Source organism: Cryptotermes secundus, unplaced genomic scaffold (genome assembly GCF_002891405.2).
Source record: "Cryptotermes secundus unplaced genomic scaffold, Csec_1.0 scaffold395, whole genome shotgun sequence".
NCBI classification, from domain to species: domain Eukaryota; kingdom Metazoa; phylum Arthropoda; class Insecta; order Blattodea; family Kalotermitidae; genus Cryptotermes; species Cryptotermes secundus.
Window position 1 is genome coordinate 1,464,095 of NW_019742967.1, and position 16,828 is coordinate 1,480,922.

The 16,828-nt window shown below is 49.3% G+C and overlaps 1 protein-coding gene across 1 annotated transcript in view; it reads left to right on the forward strand.

The window, feature by feature from the left end:
- The first annotated feature begins 11,780 nt into the window (after nucleotides 1–11,780).
- LOC111873505 (growth/differentiation factor 8) overlaps nucleotides 11,781–16,828 on the forward strand; it is a 23,566-nt gene continuing 18,518 nt past the window's right edge. Inside the window, exon 1 of the mRNA XM_023868277.2 lies at nucleotides 11,781–12,658. Coding sequence (XP_023724045.1) covers nucleotides 11,986–12,658 — 673 coding nt within the window. The 5' untranslated portion in view covers nucleotides 11,781–11,985. The remainder of the gene's footprint in view (nucleotides 12,659–16,828) is intronic.

Consider the following 16,828-nt stretch of genomic DNA (forward strand, 5'->3'; position numbering starts at 1 on the left):
CCCCGTCGGGTATTTGAACCCGCGTACCACGAGTCATGAGGTGGGAACGTTATCTCTAGACTACGGAGGCCACATGCTAAGGAGGGGGGAGAGGTGTTGAGGTGCCGCCTCTCCTCTGCCAGCTTCAGGGTACGAACCCACACACCTGTATGCTTTTGGCTGTTAATTTCATCATGTCCATCTGTCCATGAACAACTCAAGTTGAAGTTTAATGCTGGCCCAACAGACGCTTGACTGTTGCACGTTCCTTAACGACACTGTATTGACTGTAGCAGTTCTGTGAACTTGAAAAGATATTCAATGAAATAGTCATGGCCTATTTCTGAGCACTATCTCAGTATTCACCAGGAAGGACTGAAGAAAACCATGAAATCCATTGTTCGTGGTAGCGGCCTCCATAGTCTAGGGGTAACGTTCCCACCTCATGACTCAAGCTACGCGGGTTCAAAAACCCGGCGGAGGTCGTGGAATTTTTAAGGGCGGAAAAATTCAGGGAACAAGTCCTGCGGGAGGGATTTTAAGCCGTGGGTCCCGTGTCGTAGATTTACGGCACGTAAAAGAACCTCGTGTGTCTAGGAGACCTCTGAGCTAAATTAGGCCAAAAAGTTTCCCGCCCAAGTAGTTTCCAATGCCTCCGGTAGATGGGGAAGTATTAGGTACCACTGCCAGAGGAGGGACTGATAGCGAGCACCAGTACCGGCAGGGGATGGAGACAGTAGAAATTAAAAGGGGGACGTACAATAGACTATTAGTCGCGGTGCATGGGGAACCCCCCCCAATACTGAATAACTGAACTTAATTGTTCATGGTAGGCGCTGTTCCCGTTGAGATGCGAACCTGGTACCGGCCGTTGCCCACCTCTGCCTCGCCCGCCTCCATTACCGAACTGCAACACAGCACGCTGCGGGAAAACAGCCAAGATAGCTTAGTCGGTAAAGCTACAGGCTAAAGACTGGAAGGCCTGGGTTCGAATCCCAGCAGGAGCAAAACCTTTGTCTGTACCGACTCTGGGGCCAACCCCGCCTCGTATCTGATGGACACCCAGGGACTCTTTCCCCGGGGCTGAAGCTGAACCTTCTCCTCCATCTAGTGCTGAGGTCAGCAATGGTGGAGCTGTACCTCCACTCTCTCACACGCGTTGTCGTTTGTAGGCTTCTGATAAGTCTGAGATCAGACATCTCAGCACGCTATGGAACGCATGTTGTGTACATGCGGAAGTGCCCGTTCTTCGCCGGGGGTTGGTTGCTTTCCCTGTCAATATGACACTGTAAGCTTCACAGAAGCAAAGAACTGAAAGTTTACGCGTGCAATTCAAAGAAATGTGCATGAGGATTCCAGTCGCACTTAGAACATTACCAGCACGTGCATATCGCCTTAACAGGCACCACTGGGGAGTTCTGTATATCGAGACGTCCTGCTCGCTCTCTGCGAGTCCTCAAACTTCTGCGTGTGTTTCATTGAATCCGTTCATGAAGGCCCAGGCATGTGAGCTCGAAACCCCCCCTCCCCAGCGCCCGTTTCCGAGGCAAATACCGAAAGTGCTGGAACTTATGAATGTGTGGACAGCCAGGTCGAGTTAAGACGCTCTTGCCTCATGCTCGTTACACGGGAGATTATGCAGCAAGGGCTCATCTAATAGAATATGGATTTCACCTTCAAAACTCCGAGGCGTATGATAGCGCTCAGATTGACATATGGACCAAGCAACCGCATAATCCAGATTCACTTTCTGTGCGAGCGCTGATGTAGGGAAAGCTCGTAAATATACAAAAGTGTTAGCACGTGTCTGTGGATTAATAGGGCAGCGGCGTGACAAACCGCGCGGGCAAGCTGTCAGTCATTTGTTCCTGTTCTTAGGGTGGGGTGAGACCTTTGGTACTCGGGGCGTAAATGGCTCATTGTACCACCTCGGATGATAGATTAAAATTGGCAGGGGGAACCAAAGTACTCGGAGGACATCAGCCACTGTGTCCACCTTAAGTTCTGCATGAAGTGACCTGGGATTGAAGGCAGACCTTCGCGCACAGTCCCGCTGTGTTGCCGGAAGGGCCGATAACCCTTCTGAGGGCCAAAACAAGAAGGAGAGATGGCTGGGACGTGAAGCTGTAGAAATATGGACCATGTGGTTTAGGGTCCGGTGAGGGGCCCTTGGGAAGGCGGATCACGTTCATGACCAACTGAACAATTATCAGCTTTTCCAGAACTGTGCTCGGTTAGAATCTGGGGCACGGAGACAGCTTTCTCATGAGTTTACTCAGTGCTTCCAGACCCCCGCTGGCCGGATACTGACGGCGTCTCGAGCAAGCTGACGTGGGTATTGTCATTTCCATCTCTTGCAGACCAGGACGACAGCGCCATTCATAAGCGGGCCGTGTTCCTGTGCATGGACTTGTTCAAAAATGAGATGCACTTATGTCATGTTAATGTTACGCTTTACGTCAGAGCTGTGTGCCCGGCGTCACACGGCCTTATCGCAGAATCGGTGTATCCGGGCCGAAATGAAAATGCCACCCAATCTGTGAAGTGGTGCGGAAGTTACATCCCACATTATGCGTTCAGTTTGTGCAGGCCGCGCCGAACCATTCCTGTGTTGTCGGATGACGTAGGAATGACGAATGGTGGTGGCCTACTTCAAGGTCTTACCCCGAATTCCCGTAGAGCGATGAAGCAATAGAAACCTTCGTATCGAGCAGGTTCGTCTGGGGTCGTAATCTGGAAGAGTTCGGTTCGAATCTCGGCACGGACTCCGGGTATCCTGACTGAAACTTTTCGTGGTTTTTCTCTGTCCCTCCAGGCTATTGCCGAGCCGCTTCCTTCCAGATATTTTCTAATTTCTTATTGGGCAGCCTTACCACAACACTGAAGCCGTGCTTCTGTACAGACGTTAAGTCGGTGAAGTCAAAAGTGCGGGTTGTCACCGCCGCATTCACATACAAACGCGAGATTGTGTTGCCTTACAGGAAACTGGGGTTGCGCAGCCGCGGTCATGGTGACAAGACCACAGCCTTATAGGAAATTGGGGTTGCGCAGCCGCGGTCATGGTGACAAGACCACAGCCTTACAGGAAACTGGGGTTGCGCAGCCGCGGTCATGGTGACAAGACCACAGCCTTATAGGAAACTGGGGTTGCGCAGCCGCAGTGATGATGACAAGACCACAGCCTTACAGGAAACTGGGGTTGCGCAGCCGTAGTGATGATAAGAACAGAGCCTTACAGGAAACGGGTTGCGCAGCCGCAGTGATGATGACAAGACCAGAGCCTTATAGAAAACTGGGGTTGCGCAGCCGCAGTGATGATGACAAGACCAGAGCCTTATAGGAAACTGGGGTTGCGCAGCCGTAGTGATGATGACAAGAACAGAGCCTTATAGGAAACGGGTTGCGCAGCCGCAGTGATGATGTCAAGACCAGAGCCTTATAGGAAACTGGGTTTGCGCAGCCGCAGTGATGATGTCGAAACCAGAGCCTTATAGGAAACTGGGTTTGCGCAGCCGCAGTGATGATGTCGAAACCAGAGCCTTATAGGAAACTGGGTTTGCGCAGCCGCAGTGATGATGTCGAAACCAGAGCCTTATAGGAAACTGGGTTTGCGCAGCCGCAGTGATGATGACAAAACCAGAGACTTATAGGAAACTGGGGTTGTGCAGCCACAGTGATGATGACAAGACCAGAGCCGTACAGGAAACTGGGGTTGTGCAGCCACAGTGATGATGACAAGACCAGAGCCGTACAGGAAACTGGGGTTGTGCAGCCACAGTGATGATGACAAGACCAGATCCTTATAGGAAATTGGGGTTGCGCAGCCGCAGTGACAAAACAGAGCCTTACAGGAAACTGGGGTTGCGCAGCCGCAGTGATGATGACAAGACCAGAGCCTTATAGGAATCTGGGGTTGCGCAGCCGCAGTGATGATGACAAGACCAGAGCCTTATAGGAAACTGGGTTTGCGCAGCCACAGTGATGATGACAAAACCGGAGACTTATAGGAAACTGGGGTTGCGCAGCCGTAGTGATGATGACAAGAACAGCCTTACAGGAAACTGGGGTTGCGCAGCCGCAGTGATGATGACAAGACCAGAGCCTTATAGGAAACTGGGGTTCCGCAGCCGCAGTGGTGATGACAAGACCAGAGCGTTATAGGAAACTGGGGTTGCGCAGCCGCGGTCATGATGACAAGAACAACAGTAACAAATGAGTTCGTTCTGTATTTACGCACAGAACTGAACAGCCACGGGCCAATTACAGAGTCAGCACGAACATACGAAATGAGTAAGAGAGAAGCCAAATCAATTAAGGGTATGCACATTTAAACATAAGTTTCTGAAGAGCATGTCATTATCAGCAGAACGTGCAGAAGTTACCCATGTCCCGTGAGTGTCCGCTGTTCCTGGAACGATGGCAGGATTATGAAGATTCAGTTAAGATAAGCAGCGTCTGTAAATTTAATTTTTCTAATAAATTACCGATGGTAAATGTACAGAATAGCCGGTCACGGTAGCCGAGCGGTCTAAGGCATGTACCGTCTTCGCTCGCTTGGAAACCGGGATCGTGGGTTCGAATCCCACTCAGGGCATGGATGTTTAGTTTGTGTGTGTGCGTTTTTCTGTGTTTGTGTACAGGTAGAGGCCTTGCGACAAGCTGATCACCCGCCCAAGGAGTCGTACCGAATGTGTAAGATCTAGAAAAACCGAAGTGAACGGAGAAGTTCATGGAGGTAGGCCTAGGCCCACTGGGGCTGTAGTGCCAAGGAAAAAAAAAGATACAGAATATTTAGAAAATGTCTAAAATGTCTGCTGTGGTAAAGGGCTGCAGATTATCTTCTTACGCCTTCAACTTTATTGGAGTGAGTACTTATACTGGAGCTCAGGTCTGACGTAAGCAAGTGCAGCTTCAGTGAAATGTCCCTAGTGGAAAAAAGGGGAACTCGCCGGTGCCAATTGAGCCGAGCAGTGGAATGGGGTGACCATTGCTGAAGTCAGAATAGTCAGTTGAACTTGTAAACCAACTGGAGGAGTAACGTAATAATAATAATAATTGTAAAGGGAGAAAAGCAAAGATTTCCTGTGCTTAAATAAGAACGACGCCATAAAGACGGATAGGGAAGTGGAAGTATAGCTCCAGGCATTCTTAACTTTGACACTGGATAGAGATGTGTGGTCAGCTTCACGCCCCGGCTGTTTTACCCCTTGGTAAATAGCCCTCTGTATCCACTGAATATGAGACCTGGTGAACACTGGAGCCGGTCTGGACCTCCTGGGGAAGAGACAAGTCTCCTGCCCCTGCCGAGAATCGAACCGTGGTTCCTCGGTCGCTCCATAATAATAACAAACTCCATGGAGCTAAGTCGCTTTTCACAAGCCAGCGTTCACGAGAGCCCCGCCCACTGGGAGCTCTCCTGAACGCAGGTCTTGGGAGTGATCTCTTTCCTACAAGTTTTCCGTGCATTTCTCGTGCCTCTCGTAAATGCTGCATGTCCAGTCCATCCCACTCTCCTCGATTTCCTCATCCTAACACAACTTGTTGAAGAAACACGATGAGGTAAGAAGGTAAAGCTTTCCCTGTCCTTAATTAAGCACCGCCCCATGAATGCGTATGGAGGAGTGGAGGTGTAGCTCCACCATTCTTGACGTCGGCACTAGATGGGGCGAATAATGAAATATGCATTTTCATTTTCCGGTGGCTGTGCTGTGGATCAAACCCGCTCACCCATGATAGTGGATACTTGGCCCCTCTGAAACATGAAGCCCTGCCTCACAGAAAACATACTCAGACCAAATGGTTAATGCTATTTGGGGAGGTAAGTTACGTTTATTGTGAGAAGCTTACGAAATATACGGTGTGTGGGCGTAATGCAGGGTTATAGACATATAGTTACCTCTGAGTTAAGTTGCCGCAGCTCCTCTGTACACTCGTGTGAAGCCCGTTTTGCTATAATATTTTTTTGTGAGGTTTTCGTGTGCCACTTTTGCACTTGGGGCCATGTTGCTTGAAGATGGATAGACCAGTAACACCGGAAATGTATCTGCATCAATATGTCACGTGTTTTGAATTGTAAAACAAAGGCGTTTGAAAAGGGACTTTACGTTTTGTATACGTAAATAAGTGGGGTTTTTGCAGGTGTGAATCTGGCAGATGTGGCGCGGAGCACAGATCTAGGGATACCCGTTCGGTGCGTTCGGAAATACAGCGCCCCATTCTGCCCTCTCAACAGCGTCACGTTCCCTCCCTCTGCAAACGAGGCTGTGCTCACCGAGTGGCAAGTGAATCTCGAATTCAAATTGCAGCGCAGAAGTCACGTGACGAATAAGTTACTTCTCTTTTGAACCAGCATTGCTGCCGCTAACATGAATCCCGTCGAAACGTCGACGTGAAATTGAGGTTCATGCAATAACGGTACGCACTGAGCAGTGCTGCTGCCTGGAGGGAAATTTTTCGGCAAAGTTGAAGCTGCAATACCGACTTTTTTATTGTGAAATATAACTGTAGATATAAAAGGGGCCTGGGCAATGCCCATTTGGCCCTCTGCAGCCCAGTCCCCGTACAGTTTGCAGCTCGTTGCTCATGTTTATCTCGCAGAGCCGCAGTAGCTTTCTGCTCTGTCCCTTCTGGCCTTTTGACAGCACTGTGAAGCTTTTTGCCTTTCTTTTTCCACTGCCACTGGTAAGAGTAGTTGCCTGTTGATTGCTTGCTTTGCCCGGGAACCAGCAAAATTGGATTTTCTGCTCGCGACTTCAGTCTCTGTATTTTGTCTGAGTAATGTCAGTGTAGACTGAAGCACGCCTTCCACTGGTGTCATCTCTTGCTAACTCCTAGCCATGTACTGTCACAAGTGCAGTGAGAAGGCTGACATGGCGGTAACGCTCTTGAGTCATATTCTGGAGGTCCTCGGTTCGAGTCTTGGCCAGGAAATCAGCTCAGTCTGATAGGCCACGTGAACCTGATGCTCTCTGGTGTGGCTCCTTAGAGCGGCCGCCATAAGCCGACCCGTAATCGCAGTTGTGTCTATGGATCGGACACCAAAGTGAAAAAGTGCTGCAGGCTGAGGAAAACCTCATTTTGGGATGTGACGCCGTATAGTTTGGTAGAAGTTCAACGTTTCAGAAGAACATACTGCCTGCGTCTTCAGGGTAGAAGAATAAGCCAAGCGAGGGGCAAGCAGACACCTGGCCTAAGATGGTGAGAACAGTTTCTACCAGGATCCAAATACGGCAGTGTTCCTAGGCACCGCCGTCGGCTCCCGAACCGAACGTCATCAGAGACTGATTCGACGACGTCTTACCAACTGCCACCTCAGGCGCCCGAATGAGGCGAAGTGGCCGCCTTCACGTTATTGTGTTATGGCGGGATTTGCGCGCAGGAATTGAAGGAGCAACCCTCTGGGTCGAGATTCGAACCCGAATGAGGCGAAGTGGCCGCCTTCACGTTATTGTGTTATGGCGGGATTTGCGCGCAGGAATTGAAGGAGCAACCCTCTGGGTCGAGATTCGAACCCGAATGAGGCGAAGTGGCCGCCTTCACGTTATTGTGTTATGGCGGGATTTGCGCGCAGGAATTGAAGGAGCAACCCTCTGGGTCGAGATTCGAACCTGATGCCTCTTGAGTATGAAGTAGGATTGTTAGCATTTAACAGAAATATTCTGTGATTTTTCTGATTTATTTTCGGGGAGGTTGATAGGGGAGATATGGAACTAGCAACAGAGATAAGCCGTTGGTAATCGCTCGGTCAAGGAATCGTGTTTGCAATGAAAGGAGGGGAGGGGTGGGGGTGGGGGTGGCGAAACAAGATTGGAAAGAGTGTACTGCATAATGCAGTACATAGTAAGCACGTCGAACTGTGTGCTGTTGTGTAGCTCAGTCCATTATCACACAAACACTTTCTGGCCCACTGCCTTCTCAACACCAGCAGATGGCACCTGTTGTGCCCTTACATATTCATCTAGCCAAGTTCCCATTACATAAACATTGTTACAGATCCCGTATGTACGTACATAGAGAGGACTTGAACCCTGGCCGCCGCCAACGAGTCTCGTTCCTGTGGACAGACAGTGTTTTGTTTTGTTTTGTTGTTTCCACTAATTTCTTCTACGGCAAGGTAAAGAAGAGTGGCCAAATTAAATCGAAACAACGTACTTGTATAATATTCAGTTCCATTTAACACTTTCAGGCAGAGCGGTAACTATGTCTACCGCTTGCCCTAAGGTTAGCAAAACTCTGCATTCTGCCCACAGAGTGTGTCTGTGTGTTCCGTATGATTCTCACAGTAAACAGTGGCTCTTTCCCTAAACAGCATTAACTGGCTGGGCTTTGTAGTGGAGACGTGATGTGTTTCCTGTGAGGTACGGACTGAATTGCTATATATTGTGCCCACACAGTGTATCTGTGTGTTCCGTATGGTTCTCACTGGCTGGGCTTTATTATTGAGATGGAGTGTGTTTCCTGTGAGGTACGGATGGGGTGTTTAGGTATTCTGACGTCTTCATTTTCTCATTGTCTTTATGAGAAGGACAAGCGGGCGAAACCTTAGGACATTGTAACAAATTATGATTTTTCTCCCCCCCCCCCGCGTGACTTTTCCGTTCATATTCTCCTCAACTGTTCTTTCTTGCCTCTCTCATTCAAGCTTCAAATGATTAAATTATACGACGAAATAAATCTGTATACTTTCATGCAACATTCGGTTACCCGAAAAACATTAGGGGCTTCTGCTCATGCGCGCAGAAGACTTGAGGAGACGTGTGGACATTTTCCTGAACTAATACCACTATTGCAGAATGGCTGTTAGTGCTGTGTACTAACCAACGAATGTTCATGAAATTTATGAATGAATGTATAAGTGAACGAATAAATAAATAAATAAATTGACTTTGGTCACGGACCTTTGTTGGCTGTGAGGTGAGGGGAGACTGGAGTTATTAATATAAGCATAAAGTGTCTTCAGAAGGGTTTAATTTTGGAGCCCCTTCACGAAGTGCGCGTGTCCGCCCCCGCTTCGGGGCAACCTGCCTTAAGGTTCATACCTTCCGAACTGGCTTCAAGCACCAACCCAGGACTCCCTCTCTCGGTTCATACCACATTAGGCAATTCAGCGGGCAGCGCAAAACTCCGCTATTGTGAACACGAGACGCTCTGAGTTATTTCAATCCACTTTCTGGACATGCCATATGTAGGGGATCAGTCTGTGCTCTTACAGGACTATACAGAGCAAGTTAAGAGTTGTTTACGTAACGTACACACTTCGGGTGTGTTCACTCACGTTTGTATAACTATCTCGGGGATATTGACGTTTTGTAACTGAAATGCATTTCTTCTCTTAGTGGCAACATCTTCTGTCCGGAACATTTCCCGCTCAGATAACCCTTTAGCGACTGGTGTGGCTGCGTGTCAAATGTCTCTTACTTTTTCCTGATAGTAGTCAAAACCGAAGCATGTCAACAAATTCCACCAAAGCTCCTCAGTGCCAAATTTCAGGAAAATCCGTCGAGTGGTCCTCGGATTATTATATGCGGCAGATGAAAGGTCAGACAGACATTGCGCACCTAATTGGACATATTGTTGAAAATTTTTGTTGCGAACGCCCCCAAAAGGCGGACAAATGCATGTTTTCCCGTCTGGACTCGAACCGTCGATCAGTAACCGTGTGCAACAGCCGAGATCGGGCGGGCATATTCTCACATGGAAGCGCAGCTCTTCCGTCCGTAATCCTGACTTCTGAATCACATTTAGTGGCGTGACTTTGGAATGTGTTAATCACGTAACCTTAACATTTGTTTAGTCTCGTAAATTTAACACGTTCTAATCACGTAGCTCTGACACATTTTAATCACGTAAATTTAACACATATTTAAGTTACATGACTTCAACACCTGTTCAGTTACGTGACTTTAACACGTGTGCAGTTACGTAACTTTAACACATGTTTAGTGATATGAATTTATCATGTATTTAGTCACGTCATTTTAACTGTAATTTTAACACATGTTTAGGGTGTAACTTTATCGAGCTTTTAGTCACATAACGTTAACACGCGTAGAGGTACATGACTTTTACACGTGTTTCGCCACGTAATTTTAACACATGTTGATTCCCATAACTTTAACACGCGTGTAGGTACATGACTTTTACACGTGTTTCGCCACGTAATTTTAACACACGTTGATTTCCATAACTTTAACACGCGTGTAGGTACATGACTTTTACACGTGTTTCGCCACGTAATTTTAACACATGTTGATTCCCATAACTTTAACACGCGTGTAGGTACATGACTTTTACACGTGTTTCGCCACGTAATTTTAACACATGTTGATTCCCATAACTTTAACACGCGTGTAGGTACATGACTTTTACACGTGTTTCGCCACGTAATTGTAACACATGTTGATTCCCATGACTTTAACACACGTGTAGGTACACAAATTGTAACACGCAACTCCAGCACGCGTAGTCGCCTATCTTTGTGCGACTGCCGAGGTCTGTAACGTTGGTGCATAGGAGTCGCGGGTTCTAGCCCCACTCAGGTTACTCTTGACAGTGCCCTGCCCGAAAGCCTTCTCATTGGTCTGGTTCCTTCCTTCGAGTCTCGCCACGTCGGGAGGGTTGTTATTTAACGACGCATCGGGAGGTGCTCGGTTCGAGTCACTGCGAGATACAAGCCAGCGAGAGGACAGGTGCCGCTAACTCACTGTTAGGGCGATCAAGTGAAGGAGGAGGAAGAGGATACCTAACGCTAGATGTATGCATAGACGAGGGGATAATATTAAAACGGGTCATAGAGAAATGGGCAGGGAATTTGTTAACTGAATCTGATTCAGAATAGGTGCTGGTAGAGGGCTGTTGTGAACACGGTAATGAACCGTATGGCTCCGCAGAAGGCGAGGATTGTCTTGCGTACCTAAGCGACTGTTGCCCTGTCAAGTAGGGCCCGTCTGCGAGTTCTGGTGATTACAATGCTAGCGACTTACGTCAAGTCGTTACTGAATTCCTTTGCGACAGAATGTATTGTCGAACTCGGGACCCACTGCAATATGAGGGCTCAACAAGGCAGGCTCGCTTTCGTCTGCACGGGCCGGATAGAGCCTTGTAATCGAGACAGCACGGCGTCAGACCTCATTCCTTCTTGAGAAGCTCACAGTTACTCACTTGGTCAAGAAATTACCGTATTCACAAGAGCCCGCCGGTGGAACCTTTCGTGAGCCAGCTGAGACCAGTCCACACATTGCTTCCCTAACGCGTTTCTCATCTCCATTCCTGCTAAACACTCTGCCCATCTCATTGCTCCCCCTCCCTCGAACAGTCTGCTCACCGATCGGGTTAGCTTAGCGCTAAAATTCGGGAGGTACTCGCTTCGAATCTCAGCCGGAACATCGGCTATCCTGAGTGAGGTTTGACGTGGTTTTTCTCAGAACCTAGAGTCAAATTCCCGGATAGTACTTCGAGCAACCGACAGTGACAGCGGCCGCTGACTGGGGAAGAAGCCAGAAACAATTACTGGTGGCACTGCGACAGGCCGCTGAGGTTGCGTGTTCAAATCCCTGCGAGGACAGTTCCCCCCCCTTTCCGATTGCGACATCTGTGTCACCTTCACGGGCTCGCGTCGGGTCTAGAGCACACGTCTTGTTTCGTGCGAAGACTCACTTCCGTCGTGACGTAAGTCTGAGAGGACATTTCAAGTACGATTTTTGATCGGTTTGGTGTAAAATTGTGTGTGCCACTGTTGCAGCGAGGCGGTGTGGCTGGCATCGCGCGCGGGGAGGGAGCTGCTAGGTCGGCAATCACGTATATAAAGGGCGGCAGGCGTGCCACCGTCGGCCACTATCCGAGCAGCCGACCCACCTTGCTCGCGTCTTATCAACTGGCGCAGAGGCGCACCTTGCCGCAATTAAAAAGTGGCAGCAGGGACTCCCCCTCCCACCTCTCGCTATCTGCTGCCCCCTCCGCCGGGCTCTCCCCTATCATCTGCAGTTGTGTGGCGGTCAGCGAGCTGGCATGACGGCGCAGCGGGACAGACTCCATCCGGAAGTGACGCGGGCCGCCATGAGACACCTCGACAAGGAGGACGATGACGAAGAGGCAACCGCGAGGCGTCGCAGGCAACGGAAAAAGACGCCTGCCACAGACAGTTGTGGGGGTATATGTGTGGTTACAGTGCTTCTTGTCCTGGTGTGTTGGTGTGTGAGCCCCGTCCTCGCGGGGGGAAACAGTGACACCGGCGTCGCGACGTCCCCGTTCGCAAACACGACCAGCCTCTACAGTAGTCTGAAGTTGGGAAGTCGGCTTGTCAGGAGGAGGGACAGGCACCCCGACCAGGAGCACTTGGCCGTCAACGAGACTGAGGACGAAGTGACGACGCCTCTTCCGGGCTGCCAGTCGTGCATATTCCGTGAGGGCCTGCGGAACTTGAGCCTACAGACCATCAAGGAGGAGATCCTGAGCAAGCTGGGCATGAAGCACGCCCCCAACACCACGGGGAGGCAGCTGCCCAAGATCCCGCCGCTCCATCACTTGCTGCAGATATACGAGCAGCAACAAGGGGTGCCCGGGATGCAGGGCGACGAGCCTGTCCGGGCGACGGGCTCCTTCAAGCCGGGAAGCGTCGTGCAGGAGGAGGAGGACGACTACCACGCACGGACGGAGCGCGTCATCGCCTTCGCTCAGCCTTGTGAGTATAATGCCACGTTCTTGGGTGTATGGGGGCCTGGCGGACAGGCTGGGGGAAACAAGAAAGTCGTGTAGAATCTCTGGTTAATAATGGTGCGCCCAGTTTCGACGGTTCCGCTGCAAAATGCGTCAGTTTGTACTCGTTGCTCACACAAAGGTATTGTGACCCCAGGGAAAGGGCAGCCGGAAAATTCATCTACTGAACGTAACAACATATTTCTAAACATTTTGTTTGTATTAATATTTGAGTCTGTTTTGTTTTCTGTGAGCTAGGTAGTGGACTTAGATGAGCATCGCATTCTGTGTCACCTCACATACTGCACACGTTTCCTGTGTTTCTATTGGCGCCACTTGGGCGGTTATCTGGGCTGTTGGCAGGGGTGGGCGGGCCCCTCAGAACTAGGCACACGGCCCAGCACATGTTGCAAAGCAGATGAGCACAGTGCAGGTTCACTGTTTATTGACTCACCTCCATGGAATTAGTTACTCTCTGTCTGTGAAGGACGCATATAAAAAGTAAAACTGTCCCTGTAACAGGGCTGTGGAGGCCCATAGGGTTGTGAGACGTCGAGGCTCCCACATTTTCTAGACAATCGGCTCACAGATGGCGGTGAGGTCAGCCTTGCGCGCTGGCCGCCCTTTACCCCCAGGACAATTCTTCGTACTTATTTCTGTTAGAGGCTGAGTCGACCCAAGGGCCATAGTGCGGCTGGAAGGATTAGATCAACTGAAAAAAAAACAACGACCTCATTAGGAATCGAACCCGCGATCTTCCGGCTTGTAGCATAGTGCCAACTAAGATACTACGTGATTCCGATGGACGTATATACGAAACTAATTTCACAAAGCACAAAGTTCTGTGGGCCTAACAGGAATTAATCAGGTGAGCCCGATTTGTCTAGGCAATTCTGCGTTGCTAAGGCAGTGTGGTAAAGAAGCATGTAGTGGGGTGGGAGTGCAACTCGCCTGAGGAGAGAAGAAGTGAAAACCAAGTTTTGATGCGAACCTTCCCCGCAAGTTTCTGTTTTAACGGCCAGGAGGAAGTTCACAGATAAAGTTAAGTCTTGCAATAAGAAATTTTGAGGATGGGAAGTGGATTGAACTGGCTCAGGATCGTGTCCAAAGGCGGGCTTTGGTATTAGCGGTATTGAACCTTTGGGTTCTGCAACAAGAGAGTTGCCCACAACACACTTTTTTTATTGCTAGTGGGGTGGGACTAAGTCCCTTGCACTGCGGCCACTTCTGGCCTATTGTACCAGCCCCAGATGATAGGTGAGGGTGATTGTGGAGCAATTGGTGGAATGAAGATTGACAGGGGAAACCGAAGTACTCGGAGAAAACCTGCCCCAGCGCCACTTTGTCCACCACAAATCCCACTTGACCAGACCCGGGATCGAACCCGGGCCGCCGCGGTGGGAAGCCAGCGACTAACCGCTTGAGCTACGGCGCGACCGCCCAACACACTGCACGCTGCTTCCATTTACCGTATGGGTCTCAGACCGCCGTATGAATGCAGACAGGCTGAGTAAGTACTGAACTATCTGTATCACTGTCAGCTTCTCTGGCGTCTGACTCGCAAGGACAATCTTCTAACCTTATCACCGATAGGCCGTAAATATAAGATATCTACATTGTGGTGTAATGGTATATGTCAGTAATTACCGGATCTCAGGCTTTCAGGAAACATCACGGAGTCACACGAGCTACACTGGTCCAGGAGTCTCAGTCATTGACCAGTCACTTGAAAGTTGCATCAGCTTTCTGTCGTTTACAAACTGTGTACGCCCTTTAGCCAGTGCATGTCGAGGCCATGTCTGTCCTTCCGTGTCCACTTTTCCTTTGAAACTTCGTGCAACCCATGCTGTGCGCCAAGCTCGTGCTGGATGTCTCATCTTACGAAGTTTGGTCAATAGCGAAGCGCAAACCCCATTATCATCTGCGCCCTTCATTTTCAAACATCCAGCGCGTCCCATTGCTGTGCGTCGGTCCTTCCGTAGGTGGATGCTGCTCCAGTCTCCAGCGTCCTCGCGTTGCAATCACGGAAGCCGAAGCTGATCGTCGCTCAGCTGGTCAAGAAATTTTCATTCTTTTTTGGAGTATGAAGTTTCAATGCTCTGTTCACAAGAGCCCACCACTGTCCCCTATCCTGAGCCAGATGAATTCAGTTCACAGCCTCACACCCTTTTAATTTACTATCCATTTCAATATTATGCTCATGGGGCATGACAAGAAAGGCAGTAAGCGAGCGCCCTACCTACGGATTTTGGAGAAATGAAAATTGAAAAATGAAGTAGATGTATGAAATATTAACGTCAGTAATTCAAATTATTTTTAAATGTGACGGTATCTATGTTTCAGTCCCTGGGCAGTCGGTAAGAATATCCTTAAACAGTTAACACGTACGTTTGTAAACAAATCCTGGCGGCACTCATGATTATCGTCCCACATAGTCTAGGTCTAGCAAGCTGTCTCTTCCCTTCGTAGTTCACAGTGTATCAGCTGCTGATGCTATGTGCCGTCAATTGACTGCACACGATAGTTGTGTGGGCTTTCAAGGACTTCGCTGTGGCGTGTGTCAGCGGACTATATGCAAGTCGGCCGAACTGCAGAACATTCAGTGTGTATCGGCTTATTTAATAACGTTTCAACAACTGCACAAAATGACAGAGATAGTAAGGATTTGGGAGGCTGCGTCTAAACCTGACGTGACTGAAGAATACCAGGGATATGCTAGTCAAGATGGGCGGACGAGGCCTCCACTTCGGTGATACTTCAAAACCCAGCCAGACAGGAATCGCCGACGAAGGCCAAGAGCCACGTGGACAGCCGGAGAATGAGAATCAGATGACGTCAACAGATGGGTAGACGTTGAACTGTGATGACTCGGGAGCGCGGCTGGACCATGTGACGCGAGACGCCCCGGGAGGGCGACGGACCGTCAGCGGGGATGGTAAAACTCTGTTACAGAATCAGGGTGTTGACTGGAGTCATCTGGCTCAGGATAGGGACCAGTTGCGGTAATGAGCCTTCGGGTTCCATAAGCGACGGCGGATATGTTGGTCAGCTGGGCGACTGTTAGCTTCTGTCCCGCATTCCACAGGGACAGATCAGCTCGTTGCAGTGTGGGTCTCGCCGTCAGTAATTTAGAACCAATTTACACGAAAGTGTGCATGACTGCAGATCCCAGCCTCCAGCCCGCAACGCAGCAGCGGCCGTCTGAGGTGGAGGAGACGCTAGGGCCACTAGTACCGCCGGTACGTACAGCTTCAGGGCTGATATGGCACCGCAGTCAGGTTGTCCCTGCCGTTATGCAAGTGCTCCATCAGCCCATCTGCCCCCACTCGACAACACTGTTAACATTCTAGCCCCGATGCAGATCCCATTGTTCTGGCAGCCTTTGGAACTCCCTTTTTTTCTGTCTTTTTATTTCACATCAAACCGAAAGCACCGCGTTTAATTGTACGTTATAATTTTCGTTTTTGGCAGGTCCAAAAGGGCTGTTGGTTTCCCGTTGTCTTAAATTCGTGTATGAGGAGCTGTATGTCTGCACGCTACAGAGTATATGAAGGAATGGCAGAAACGTAGGCGGAGCACAAAGTCATGACATTTTTGAATTGTTTCATTTTGGTCCGTTACACTATCAATCACTAATTGACAATAGATTTTCCGTCAAGTGCAACAATATATATTTTGATCACTTAATTATCTCATCTGCCTTACATGTTTCGGTTCCAAGGAACCATATTCAGAGGCACTTACAACAAACCATGAAAACACTGGCACAGCTCAACATTCACAATATGTAATTATTCGTGGAAACTATTACATATAGCGGAGTGTAAAGCACAACATTTCCCAGTATCTTGAATGCAGGTATAGCACTTGCATCTAAAAGACCACCCTCAAAACCGAGTCGTCAACATTAAAATTTAAAGTTAAAACATTAAAAAACGTTCAAGTAAAATATTATTCAGGCTCCTTCTTGGTGAATCGTCCCAATGGGGGGAGGCGTCAGCACAGAGTTGTGTAGGCTTGTGGTCGGGTGTATCTTACGCGGTGTGCGTTGCGTACTGTACGCAAGCCTACACAACTCTGTGCTGACGCCTCCCCCCATTGGGACGATTCACCAAGAAGGAGCCTGAATAATATTTTACTTGAACGTTTTTTAATG